This window comes from Delphinus delphis, chromosome 2, assembly GCF_949987515.2.
Source record: "Delphinus delphis chromosome 2, mDelDel1.2, whole genome shotgun sequence".
In the NCBI taxonomy this organism is placed as follows: Eukaryota; Metazoa; Chordata; class Mammalia; order Artiodactyla; family Delphinidae; genus Delphinus; species Delphinus delphis.
This window is the reverse complement of record NC_082684.1, coordinates 24,736,754-24,749,430: the sequence shown is the minus strand read 5'-3', so window position 1 is coordinate 24,749,430 and position 12,677 is coordinate 24,736,754. Positions and strand designations below refer to the sequence as shown.

The window sequence follows — 12,677 nt, the reverse complement described above, 5'->3', positions numbered from 1 at the left end:
CAGAGGCCAGCATGACATTGCACCAGCCTGAGGCACGCTGTGCATTTTCCCGGGGAAGTTGTCCCTGGATCTTGGGACCCTGGCAGTGGCGGGCTACACAGGATCCCGGGAGGGACGGTTTGGATAGTGACCTGTGCTCGCACACAGGCTTCTTGGTGGCTGCAGCAGCAGCCTTAGCGTCCCATGCCTGTCTCTGGGGTCTGTGCTGATAGCCGTGGCTCGCGCCTATCTCTGGAATTCTTTTTGACAGCGCTCTGAATCCCCTCTCCTGGTGCACTCTGAAACAATGGTCTCTTGCCTCTTAGGCAGGTCCAGACCTTTTCCTGGACTCATTCCTGGCTAGCTGTGGCGCACTAGCCCCCTTCAGGCTCTCTTCATGCAGCCAACCCCAGTCCTCTCCCTGGAATCTGACCTCCGAAGCCCGAGCCTCAGCTCCCAGCCCCTGCCCGCCCCAGCGGGTGAGCAGATAAGCCTCTCGGGCTGGTGAGTGCAGGTTGGCACCGATCCTCTGTGCGGGAATCTCTCCGCTTTGCCCTCCGCACCCCTGTGGCTGCGCTCTCCTCTGTGGCTCTGAATCTTACCCCCTGCCACCCCCTATCTCCACCAGTGAAGGGCTTCCTAGTGTGTGGAAACCTTTCCTCCTTCACAGCTCCCTCCCAGAGGTGCAGGTTATGTCCCTATTCTTTTGTCTCTGTTTTTTCTTTTTTCTTTTGCTCTACCCAGGTACGTGGGGAGTTTCTTGCCTTTTGGTAAGGCTGAGGTCTTCTCCCAGCGTTCAGTAGGTGTTCTGTAGGAGTTGTTCCACGTGTAGATGTATTTCTGTTGTATTTGTGGGGAGGAAGGTGATCTCCGCGTCTTGCTCTTCCACCATCTTGAAGGTCTCCTAATATTATTATTATTATTTTTTTTTTTTTGCGGTACGCAGGCCTCTCACCGTTGTGGCCTCTTCCCTTGTGGAGCACAGGCTCCGGACGCACAGGCTCATTGGCCATGGCTTACGGGCCTAGCCGCTCCACGGCATGTGGGATCCTCCCATACCAGGGCATGAACCCATGTCCCCTGCATTGGCAGGCAGACTCTCAACCACTGTGCCACCAGGGAAGCCCTCTCCTAATATTCTTAATTTACATTAAGTTGGCTTTTGTGTTAGAGGATAGCCAGAGTGGAGATAAGATTCACCGCGAGTTCCAGCTCTGGGACTGGTGGTAACTTCATAGAGCACTACCTTGAGAATTCTGAGGCTTCATCTGGGTTTAATGAGAAAGGGAGTAGAATAGAATTACATCAATTCTCAATGGATTCCATCATTTAGGAAGGAAGAGTAGAGAAATGTATTTGCCCATATGGCTCTAAGAGGTGGGAGAGTTTTCTATCTAGGTGTGGCTAAAAGGATCACCTGGAAAACTTCTCTAAATTATCTGGAAACTTTTTCAGTATTTGTTAAGGCCGGTCTTGGAGAACTATGGCCCATACATGCGCATTCATGTCTTATTTCTTTGCCTGGTTCTGGTTATGCCAAGTCTGTGGTTCATTAATTTAGGAAGAGCTTAGGAGGCTCTGTGAGGATGATGCAGCCTGAACTGACACATCTTATCTCCTGTGACAGACTGAACCTTGACAGTATCCTAAATACGCCACAAATTGCATTGGCTGAAAATTTTTTCTGCAGGATACATAGCCATATGTTCTTAATCAGCCTTTTTAGCTGAATAAAAGTCCTAAGAAAGTTCTTCTTGAGAAGAATAAAATTGAGACCTGCATGATGCCAAAGGTTGGAAGTCTTAAACTTCTTAGTGTTTCTGTCTGTAGTTGAGCACAGACTTACCTGATCATTGCTTTCTCACAAAGAATCCATCAAAATAAACGTTTGTCTAAGTCTTGAGGTCTTGCGTGTAAGTGATAATGACTTGCATCATTAGTGAGGCTCTTGGGCTGGCACCCATCGCCCTGGGTTTATGAGGTTAGAGTAACTGGCTGGTCCATAGTGCTTGCTTGTGTGCTGTCTCTCTCTGGACTGCTTGCATGGCCAGGTGACAGATGGCTTGCTTTCTTTTTTTTTTAAATGAGGAAGGGACTGAGGACTTGGCTGGTTCAACTTCAGTTCTCAAGTTTGTCTGGATCGTTCCTACTACTCCTGCTTGCTTTCTGTCCCTTTTAGCTTTGCCTACTGCTCTCTTACAAATTAAACCATAGATCAGAAACTATCAACTGGTAGTCTTTGGTGAGACCCAGCTTTCAGATACGTTTTGTTTGACCCACAGAGTGTTGGATCACACAGCCTTTTTAAAATTTAATTAATTGCCAACATTTCTACTACTGGTTTCAACTTTACCTGGAGTCTTTTTGGCCTTTATTTTGAACCCTAGAACTTAGACACTTTTTGGCTCCTGCCTTGCAAGTCTGAAACTCAATTCCCATTTTCTATTTCTGGTGCTTAGTTTTCATCTTTGGCAGATCCTGACCACTGTGAACAGAATATAAAGCATGAAAAGGGTGGTGTCCCTGCTATGCAGCAGTGGGGACTCTGGGCCCCAGGTTGGATGTCAGCTGTAGCTCATCAGGCAGAGTTAGTTTACTGATCCCTGTTAGAAAGACCAGAGATGTAGATGTGGCCCCAGCCATGCCAAATATTAGCTTCTTCTGACTTTGGAAGCTAGGGGGACCATCTGCTGCCCCATTTGTGCTTGAACTTCACTGTTGGAATTTGGTCAGTGGAACACTGTGATAGATAATGATGTTAATGCTAATGAATCCTAAATCTGTGCAAGTGCATGGTGTGTGTGTGAGAGACAGAATAGCTACCATTAGGCATTTTCACATATTATAAATGCCACATTAGGCGATTATATAATTTTTAATTCTTATTTTAACTTCAGAATTTGTTAAATCCAGAGTCTGTCACTAGTCTCTTGAGCTGGCAGCTGGCTTAGAACTTAGCCTCCGAGGCAATCTTTCCATTCTGATGACTCCATGCCAGGCTTTCCTGTCTGGTGATCTAGTTATGGCTTCTCAAAGAGAATAACAAAATTAATCGTGATAACTACCATTTATTGAATGCTTATGAAGTGCCAGGAGCTGCTAAAGTACCTTTACATATGATCATATTATCTCATTTATTTCTTAAAACCCTGTGAAGTGAGACTTGTTACCTGTAGTCTACAGGTGAAGAACCTGAGGCTGAGGCACTTTAACTGTTGTCCAAAGGGTGGAACAGAGCTCAGACCCCACTTACGGTGGCTGTGAAGTCCGTGATCTTAATCACTACCCTGTGCTACCACTTGAGCCCAACATCTAATTTAATGAAGATACAAGCATTTATTAAGCACCTGTACAACTAGGTGCTGTTTCAGATTTTAAAAGCTGTAATGTGTATTGTTTGCTAATAAGGTGTTTGAGGTTTGCTTAAAAGATAAGACCTGTGCTTATTCAAAGATAACAAGGTTGAGTGTTTTGAGTGACAAATGAGTGGAGCAGATAATTCATAGGAAAGAAAATCACAGCCGACCAGAGTCGTCAGTTGCCTAAAGGACGGAGGGGAAGTGGTGGAGAGAAAGTAGGATGTGTGATTCTGTGGCAACCGCAGAAGCAGGATTCTTTCACAGGGCTTCTTATTTATTTACCGTGAGTAGGAATGTCACATGATAAGAAGATTAGCGCCCCCCCCCCCCAATTTATCTAGAAGCTGCACCATCCTGTAAGCTGAAGAGAATAAGCTCATTTTGTTATTATCTGTTGTCCAAGGATTAAGTTGGGGTGGGGAGCACATCTTTGTCTTTTGCTTGTTGTATGTAAACTGCTCCACACATAGGCATAAAGTTGAAAGGCTTTATTGGGATTTGTTGTCAACACTGTTCCACATCAAGGCCCCCTGACGCTGGCTTTTTGCCACCGTTCTGTTTCGTCTGGCCTAGATACTCCAGAGAATGTCCCCCAGTGTCCTGACTTCAGATATCCTTCACTGACCTGGATCAGGTGCTCAGACATCAGGTCACAGGCCTGTAAATCATGGTCCCATAAGCCGATCTGGTGGTTTTTATTGAAATTGCCCTATGTGTAGACACATAGAGGATTAAAGGTGCTTTAAAAACAAGAGAAAGGAAAGGCCACGTGGTAAACCTTCTCTTCCTGGACAGGAGAAACAGTACTAAGAGGGCATCTGGACACTGCGGGGCACACACACTCCCTCCATTCCTTCCGGATCCCTTGCTGAAGTGCGTAGGAATGTGGCATTTACAGCAGAGTTTGTGGACATAACGTTCTTAGAAAGCTGAGAACAGGGTGTCCTGGGATAAGATGGAAGAGGGAGAAAAATACTCCTGTGCACTGGGACTGTCTCTCCCCCTTAGATTCACTCTTATGGACCTGCTATATGCCTCGAGCACCATGGAAGAGTTTAACATGAAAAAGCACATCTTGTAGATTAGAACAGCCTCTCCTTTTCCAATCAGGCTTAGTGGTTTGGCCAGTAAGGCAGACAGCTTCATCATAGGCAGGCAATGTAAGAATTCTAAGTTTATCAAATGGTGGGCATCAGTAAGAACCAGAGTCGTCAGAGAGGTCCTGGAATGGGTTTGGATATAGATCCTGGTGAAGGGGCACCATTAGAGGCTGGAGACCAGAGGAAGGCACTGTAGGCTGGGAAACCTACAAGGTGAGCAGGTATGTAGAAGTTCTAATACTGAGTTCACACAGAGGCCTCCAAGTTGCCGTGGAGTGAGGAGGAGTAGGGATCCGACAGAGAGGAGAGACCAGGTATGAAGGGCTTAACACCTCTGCACGGAGCTGGGTGTGTTTTATGTGCCTGACTTAAGAGGTTTCTGCTTTGTGGGTAGGCATGTGCTACTGGAGAGCTTAGAAATTGCCACCTCTGGAGGGTGGCCTTGCCCCCATGCAGTCAGAGAGATCTGGGTTCAAGTCCTGGTTATGCCCTTAAGGGGCTATATGATCTTGGGCAAGTACCTGTCACCTCTGAGCTTCTTTTTTGCAAAATGATGCTAACGCTTCCTATTTCACTTCCTTAATTTGGATGATATACATTCGAGTTTTTATTAAGTGGTACATAGTAGGCTCTCAGTAGGTGGTAGCTGTTTTCGTTGTATTGTTCGTGTTGTCATGGCTTGCCTTACTCCTGGTATTGTGCCTGTGTGCCTCTGTATCAAAGATTAGGGAGACATACAAGAGTAGCTGTTCCAAGAGAGTCTGTCTTAACCCTGAGACTCTGTCCCCAGCTGTTTTACTGTCTGGCCTTCTAAGCATGAGCTGCAAGTCCAAACAGCAGCTTTTACAAGCCCACGGCTGGGGTGGTCAGACCTGCTTGTCACTCTCTTGACTCTGCCTCTGCGCCTTCCAGGTTGTGTGTCATCTCCCGTGGGGAGCTGTTACCGCTCTGTCTTTAATTGCTCCTTGTTGGGGCCATTGTCAGCCAAGGCTGCTTTCTGTCGCTTGCTGCCACATCTCTTCCTAGTTTAGTCATCGGGTGCGGGGGGGTGGGGGGAAGCGTTCATTTAGATGAAAGTCTGAATTTATGGAAAATACTATACCAGATACTAATTTGCCTTGTAAGGGGGTCCAGCAGGGTTTCTTGCCATGACGCTCTGCCCAAACAAAGTACTACTGCACTTCTTCATGGCCATGCCGTGGTCTTGCGCTGGACAGGGGGGCAGGGGGGAAGGTGAAGATGCCAGCCATGGAATTTCTCAACTGAGTATCACTGGGCTACAAGACCCCTGCCCTCCTGTCCCTTTCTTATTGGTAGGAGATCCTCAGAAGAGCATCAGTCCAGGCCCCTGTCAGTTTCCACCAGTACCCCAGTACTGCTGGAAACCAAGGTATACTATTGCTTGTTCCTAGGTTTGTGTACCATTGAGGATTTTCTGTGTTCTACCATGTATAATATCCCATTTCATCTCGATAACTGCCTGGGGGGTGGGGAAGGGAGCAGTTTCTAGAATAGGTATTGAGTCGCCTGCCTTTGGAAATAAATAAAACGGGACTCAAAGAGGTTACCCAGCCGTCGGTGGGAAAGGTGTGGAAACTGCGTATAAATAGACAAGTAACTTCAGGGCCGTGGAGTAGATAGAGAGCTCATTTTCAAATAGCTTCTGAGAGAAGTCTTTGTCTGGCAGTTTCTGGCCCGGATTCTCTTGTCTGTCTCTCCAGAAATCTGCATTGTAGTTATTCACTGTGTGTCCCAGTCTTGGTCATATACCCATTTCACGGAAGAGTTCCTCCTCATAGGACGCTGCATCCTTTTAAAAGGCCTTTTTCTTTTTATCCTTCTGCCTCCTCTAGGGATGTTTGAGCTCTTTCTTCACTTATAGTTCAACGAAGCCAAGCCTTAGTCTGTCCCTTTGGGATGAGCTATTGTTCTACATTAGTAATTAACCTTTACAAGAGCTCTGGTCGTAGGCATTTAACCCAGATTCAGAGAAAGTTGAAGTTTGGTTATGGCAGAGAGAGCTCACATGTTGGGGAGTGGGAGTTAGAAGGGAGAAGCTGTCGGTCATTAACCTTTTATCGTTTGTTTCCTCGTTCAGTCACTTGAGTGTTTGCCTAAGGACCTTGCAGTTTTTCCCCTTTGCACACGGTCAGTCCAGTAGAGCTAAGATGAGAAATTGAGCTTTTGAATTGGGAAGATGAATATGCATGATTTTCTATGTATTATTAAAGATGAGCTTCACGGGTGCTGGTACTAACTGTTATTGTTCTGAGTGTCCACAAGTGGTAAAGCACATGGACTCCGGAGCCTAACTCCTGGGTTCAAGTCCTGCTCTGCCAGTTACTGGCCGTGTGACCATGGGCTGGTTCCTTAACTACTCTCCATGTCTGTTTCTGCATCTGTAAAATGGGGGAATGATGGTAGGTATCTCAAACGGGTGTTGTCAGGATCTAATGGGATGCTAGGCTTCAGATCCTTAGCACAGTGCCTGGTAGTAGGTGCTCAGTAAATATTAGCATTGTTATTATTTTCAGTGTTATTGACTGTGGTTACACCCATGGTGAAGGTCATCTAGTAGGTGAGACATTTTCAATTCTTTGTTGTTAGTTAGATATTAAAAGGCAAATATCTCTGCTTGCTTCTCTCCTGGTGTTGGAGAGAAGGGAAGCAGCTCTACAGCTGGATGTTAGGGATTAAATAGTATATACTGGAATGACTCGTCCAATTAACTTTTTATCACTGAGATGGATTGTAAGACTTCAGCACTTAAGTCTTGTTACTTTATTAAAAAAGGAGAGGATAAGACAGCCTTCTCTGTGGAAGGGATAAAATGAGTTAACAGCCACGACAGCCACCCCCAAATAGCTGAGATTTTTATGCCCATACCATGTGCTACTTCTAAGTGCTTTGCGTGTATTAACTCATTTCATACTTAAGAAATAGTCTACTCCTATATTCGCATTTTCAGAGGAGGAAGCAGACCCAAGTAAGTTAAATAACTTTGAAGTTCACACAGCTTAGAAGTAGTGGATGTGGGATTTGAACCTAAATGGGGGTCCTCATCTAGAATTTGAATAAGACAATGTGAAGGACCTAGCAACGTGGTTTGCATAACCCACACTCAAATGCTAGCCCCTTTGCCTTCTGTTTTTGCTTGTTTATTATTAATGTATGGATGTGACATTGCATGGAGATCAGAGGACCAAGACCTATCCAAGGTTACTGCATCAAAATGCAGTTCTAATAACAGCAAAAGCTTTTAGAAATTCTGATCTTGGGGAACAAGTTTAATCTCTGCTTTTATATGGATTATACCGGGTTTAGAAAGTCATAATAGGTTTTTTAAAAATGTTTTAGGGTGTTTCATTCTCTCACTGTGTGTATATAGAGGACATGTGCAATTGTGCAAAAAAAATATATAGATCTCCTTCTCCACCAATGCTTAACACTCAATAATCTTCTTTAAAAAGAAAAACAATACAACAGGGTAGAGTGAAAAGTAAGTCTCCCTCCACTCCTGAATATTAATCCCACAAATCCTCTCCCCAGTGACAATTTTATAGCTTCTTGTGTTTCCTTCCAAAAATGTTTCATGCATTTACAAGCATATATACATGTAACACACACTTCCCAACACACACACTCTTTGCACAATGATAGCATAATGCACGCTGTCCTGTTCCTTACTAATTTCACTTAATGTTACTCAGAGTATCTATGTCAAAACTGGGAGCACTACCTTGTTTATTAGGGCTGCATAATGTTCCATTTTAAAGATGGGCCAGTCTGTTACTGCTGGTCATTTAGGTTGTTTCTGGTCTTTTACTGAGGACATTTCAGTAAATATCTCTGTAGGTAAGTATTTGTGTCTGTGCAACTCAGTCTCTTTTGATTTCTACTTGCAAGCTTATATTGTTTAACTTTCTGACAATGCAAAAAATTGGCCAGAAGGAAACAGACGAAAGGAATATAATGGAAATACAGGGGCTTATTCAGGGCTTGTGGGCACCTCAGAGGTCTGTGCAGATGCTTTTTCAAGTGCTGTATCTCATGTTTCTCATTGTTTCAGACTGTTGTGTCCTGAAGCTTCATTTTGGGCCTTTTGCCTGGGTGCCCAGTGAGCGATGGATGGTTACTGTTTGCAAGATTGATTCATGTAGCACTTGTCTGGCTTTTGACAGGTTGTTTATAAGAATAATGACATCCGTCTGGAGCTGTCTCGCTTGGCCAGAATTGGGGACACCAAGATGAAAATCTACGGTGAGGTTGTATTCAAGTGTGAGAATGTGGCCACACTGGACCCCATCAACTTTGAGACCCCGGAGGCTTACATCAGCTTGCCCAAATGGAACACCAAACGCATGGGCTCTATCTCCTTTGACTTTCGCACCACTGAGCCCAACGGCCTGATCCTCTTCACTCACGGCAAGCCCCAAGAGAGGAAGGATGCTCGGAGCCAGAAGAACACCAAGGTGGACTTCTTTGCCGTGGAACTCCTCGATGGCAACCTGTACCTACTGCTTGACATGGGCTCAGGCACCATTAAAGTGAAAGCCACTCAGAAGAAAGCCAACGATGGGGAATGGTACCATGTGGACATTCAGCGAGATGGCAGATCAGGTAGGAAGAAGCAAGGTGTGTGACTGAGACTAGGGGAAAGCTTCTGCTTCCTTATATTTTTTTATATTAGTTTTTGTGACTTGTTTGCTTGTTGATTCTTTTGCTGTTCTCCTTAATGCTTGTTATATGATTGTGTAAGATTATGTTTCTGAACCAGACACCTGTCTCATCGATGGCTGACATTCTCCTCATCTCCCCTGTCACTCACTGCGCAATGGTCTCAGCGATACCTCCAAGACCCTGGGGCTAAGGATGTTTTTACAAGCAGCATTTCCGCTGCTACCAAAGTGACTGTCATGTCACTCGTGTGATGGGTTTTTTCCCTCTTTATTCTCCTTTTTCCATCACCATGGAAACCAATTGTGACATCACAGTTGCTGCATTATGTGATTACTCTGTACGATAAGCTGCACTGTGCAAGAGTTTATGCAGTGAAACACCCTTCAGTAATTGGCAAGAGTCATATTGCAGGGAAAAATTATGACAAGAAAGGAAAAGGCAAATTGATTTTTCCTAAAGTCATGTTCAATTTAAAGCCTTCCTTTGGTGTGAAAGCCTATATTTCACTCTTTGCTCAGACCTTACTAACTTTCCCTTCCTCTTCATAACCTTTTACATTGGGTTTAAACGGCTTTGTTTGTTTCTGCAGCTGCAGACCAAGCAAGCTAGCCCCAGGCAGTACATAGCCACTCTGGAATAGTAACAAAGCAGGGCAGGGGAAGGAAACACAAATAGAGAGTCTGAGACTTTGAATGCCTGAACAGTCTGCCTCACTTTCTGTGGACATGTGGCAGTGAAGGTCACATTCTGTGCATCAGAAAGGGCATTTCACCCAGAGAAGTAATTAGAGCATTTGAATTTCACACTTATTTCCTGATTCTCCATTTAGGTAGTATTGTACTCAATAAGGGTCTTGGCTATATTTTCATATTTTTAAGGATTTACTCTCCTGGTAAACACAAAAATGTCTTCCTTTTAGACATTTTTGCATTTGGCCAACAATAGAAAGCAATAGGTTCCCCTAAAAGGCTGTAGCCACTAATGGCTGAGCTTGCGGGGATGGCTTTTCTGCGTAATTCCAGAGCTAGAGGGGTGGCGGAGATGAGCAGTGTTGCCCTTAGGTAAGCAGCTGGTTGGGTTCTGTGCAGAGGGCAGACAGGTGGCAGATTGCAGACCTGGACAGTTTATTGCCCAGCAGGATGCCTTATCAATTGCCTGAAATTTGATCAGAACCAAGAGGCTTCAAATTAAATGTGCTTGTTGGGCAAGAATGAACATTTTGTTCTTTTTTAAGAGAAAAATACACAAAAAATCATTTCTGAGGCCAAATCTTTTGAAGTTTATCCATTAAAAAATGTCAGCAGGGGCAGAGAGCTAGAAAGCTGTCTCAGAATTATAAGGGACGCACTCCTGTTGGTTTTTAAGACAATGCGTTTTGGGTCTCTGGAGTCCGGACATGGTTGATGGGTTTCATGATTGACTAACGTAGACCTTGGTACAGCTGAAATGTCACCTATCTGTGTCACAGGCAGGCTAGGACATGTAAAATCGCCACACCTCTGTTTCTGATATTCTCAACACGAATTGCTTTTTCAAGTAGGGCAGTTGTTTCGTTTTGTTAGAACCATCAGTAGACCCATTTTTTGACAAATAAGTTTGGATTACAGAAGCCTTAAATTTCATACCTGGGTGCTGTGGCATTGGCTAATACTTTGAAATACTGATACATTTGATCAAAGCCTATAAAAATTTACTGAGTACACAAGTCGTTGTCATGTAAAAGCAGCATAACAGAATTTTAACATGATATACTAAACTTCATTTCTTCACGAGGGTATTTTCTGGTATGTTCTTACAGACCTGTATTAAAATGACTAGTTATAAAAACACAAGTGTATCTAATTGTGGTACCTCCTTCCCTGCCTATCCTGAAGGATATGACTGAGAGGTGATCTCAGGAAACTTTCATCTTCATTCCCCAGCTGAGGGACTGATTCTCAAAACAGCTGTGGTCCCACACTCTGAGGATGAAGTTTCCTCAGGATGTATTTAAGGGTCCACTATTTAAATCAGTTCGGGTACTGTTCTTACTCGGCAGTAGATGCTCCTCCCTGTTAGTTGGTGATCAGATTAACTCTGTGGACATGTGGGTGAAGAAAGCAAACTGCAAGAGAGAAGAAAATTACCCAAGCCTCAACTTCCTCATTTGTGAAATAGGGGAAATACGAATGCCTACCTCACAGGATTGTTTTGAGGATTGAGTCCAGAAAAGCACAGAAAGTACTAAAAATGGTGGCTGGGACATTTTTATTGTTATGTAGGTTTTTAAAAGATTAAAAAGCAAAAAGGCAAAGCAGATTTGTCCAGGAGAAAACTTCCAGGGAAGAGTAGGGGGAAGCACGCCTAGCTGAATCCTCCAGAGACCCCTCATACTCTTTCTGCTCTTCTACCCCTGGGTTGACTTTGTGATTTAGAGTGTACTTCACTTTCTTGATCTCATTTGATCTTCTAGGCCCTTCAGGCTTTCCCCTGTCATAGCTGAGGGAATTGAGACTCAGATAAGTGAAAGCTGGCTGATGGATGGCCCAGTTATCTTGGTACCAATAAAGCACTTTAAGAATACTAAATTTCTAAAATTTCTGGCATGAAGTTTAGATATCACTCTGATTTAACAGTTTAGGAAATTGAGCTGTTGAGGAAATCGAGGGGTTCAGTGACTGGTACAGGGTTAGAAAGACTAGAATCCCTGTTCCCAAGTTCCCAGGTCAGGCTTCAGGGTTACATCTTCTGTGATTTCTTGTGCCTGGTCTAGCTCTGATCTCATCTCTTCTTGACTTCCTCTGGCCTCCTGTACTCTAGCCACACTCCCGCCTGTCCCAGGGCCTTTGTAGGTGCCATTCCCTGTGCCGGGCACATTCTCCCCCTGGGACTTGGCATGGTTGGATCTTTCTCAACATCCTGGTTTCAACTTACCTCTCACCTGGTTAGAGAAGCCTTTATCGACCGTACACTTTAAAGTTGAACTTGTGGGCTGCTGTAGCACCCATTTTACTCTCTTCCTCCCACTTGCCATTTTCCAATTTCTGTTCATTGGGTGATTTGTTTATTTTCTGTTCCTCTGCTGTGGAACATCAGCTCCATGAAAGCAGGCACGCCTGTCAAGTTCATGTATATGTCTAGAACTATACTGGAGACAGAACAGGTGTTCAATACATGTTTGTTACATGAGTACATAAAGAAACATGTTCCGAAGATGATGGAGGAGTAGGACTTGGAGATCACCTTCCTCCCCACAGATACATCAGAAGTACATCTACATGTGGAACAACTCCTACAGAACACCTACTGAATGCTGGTAGAAGACCTCAGACTTCCGAAAAGAAGGCAGACCACCACCTAAACAAGCTCCAGAGATGGGTGCGAGCCGTGGCTATCAGCGCAGACACCAGAGACAGGCATGAAACGCTAACGCTGCTGCTGTAGCCATCAAGGAGCCTGTGTGCAAGCACAGGTCACTATCCACACCCCCCAGGAGGCTGTACAACATGCCACTGCCAGGGCCCTGTGATTCAGGGACAACTTCCCCAGGAGAACACACGGCGCACCTCAGGCTGTTGCA

The 12,677-nt window shown here is 44.6% G+C and overlaps 1 protein-coding gene across 3 annotated transcripts in view; it reads left to right on the top strand.

Annotated features, from left to right (window-relative positions):
- The window catches only part of NRXN3 (neurexin 3), a 1,615,508-nt gene that overhangs the window by 472,032 nt on the left and 1,130,799 nt on the right, over positions 1-12,677 (top strand). For all 3 annotated transcript variants that reach the window (XM_060004108.1, XM_060004110.1, XM_069540412.1), the window contains one exon: positions 8,620-9,058. In XM_060004108.1, coding sequence (XP_059860091.1) covers positions 8,620-9,058 — 439 coding nt within the window. The remainder of the gene's footprint in view (positions 1-8,619; positions 9,059-12,677) is intronic.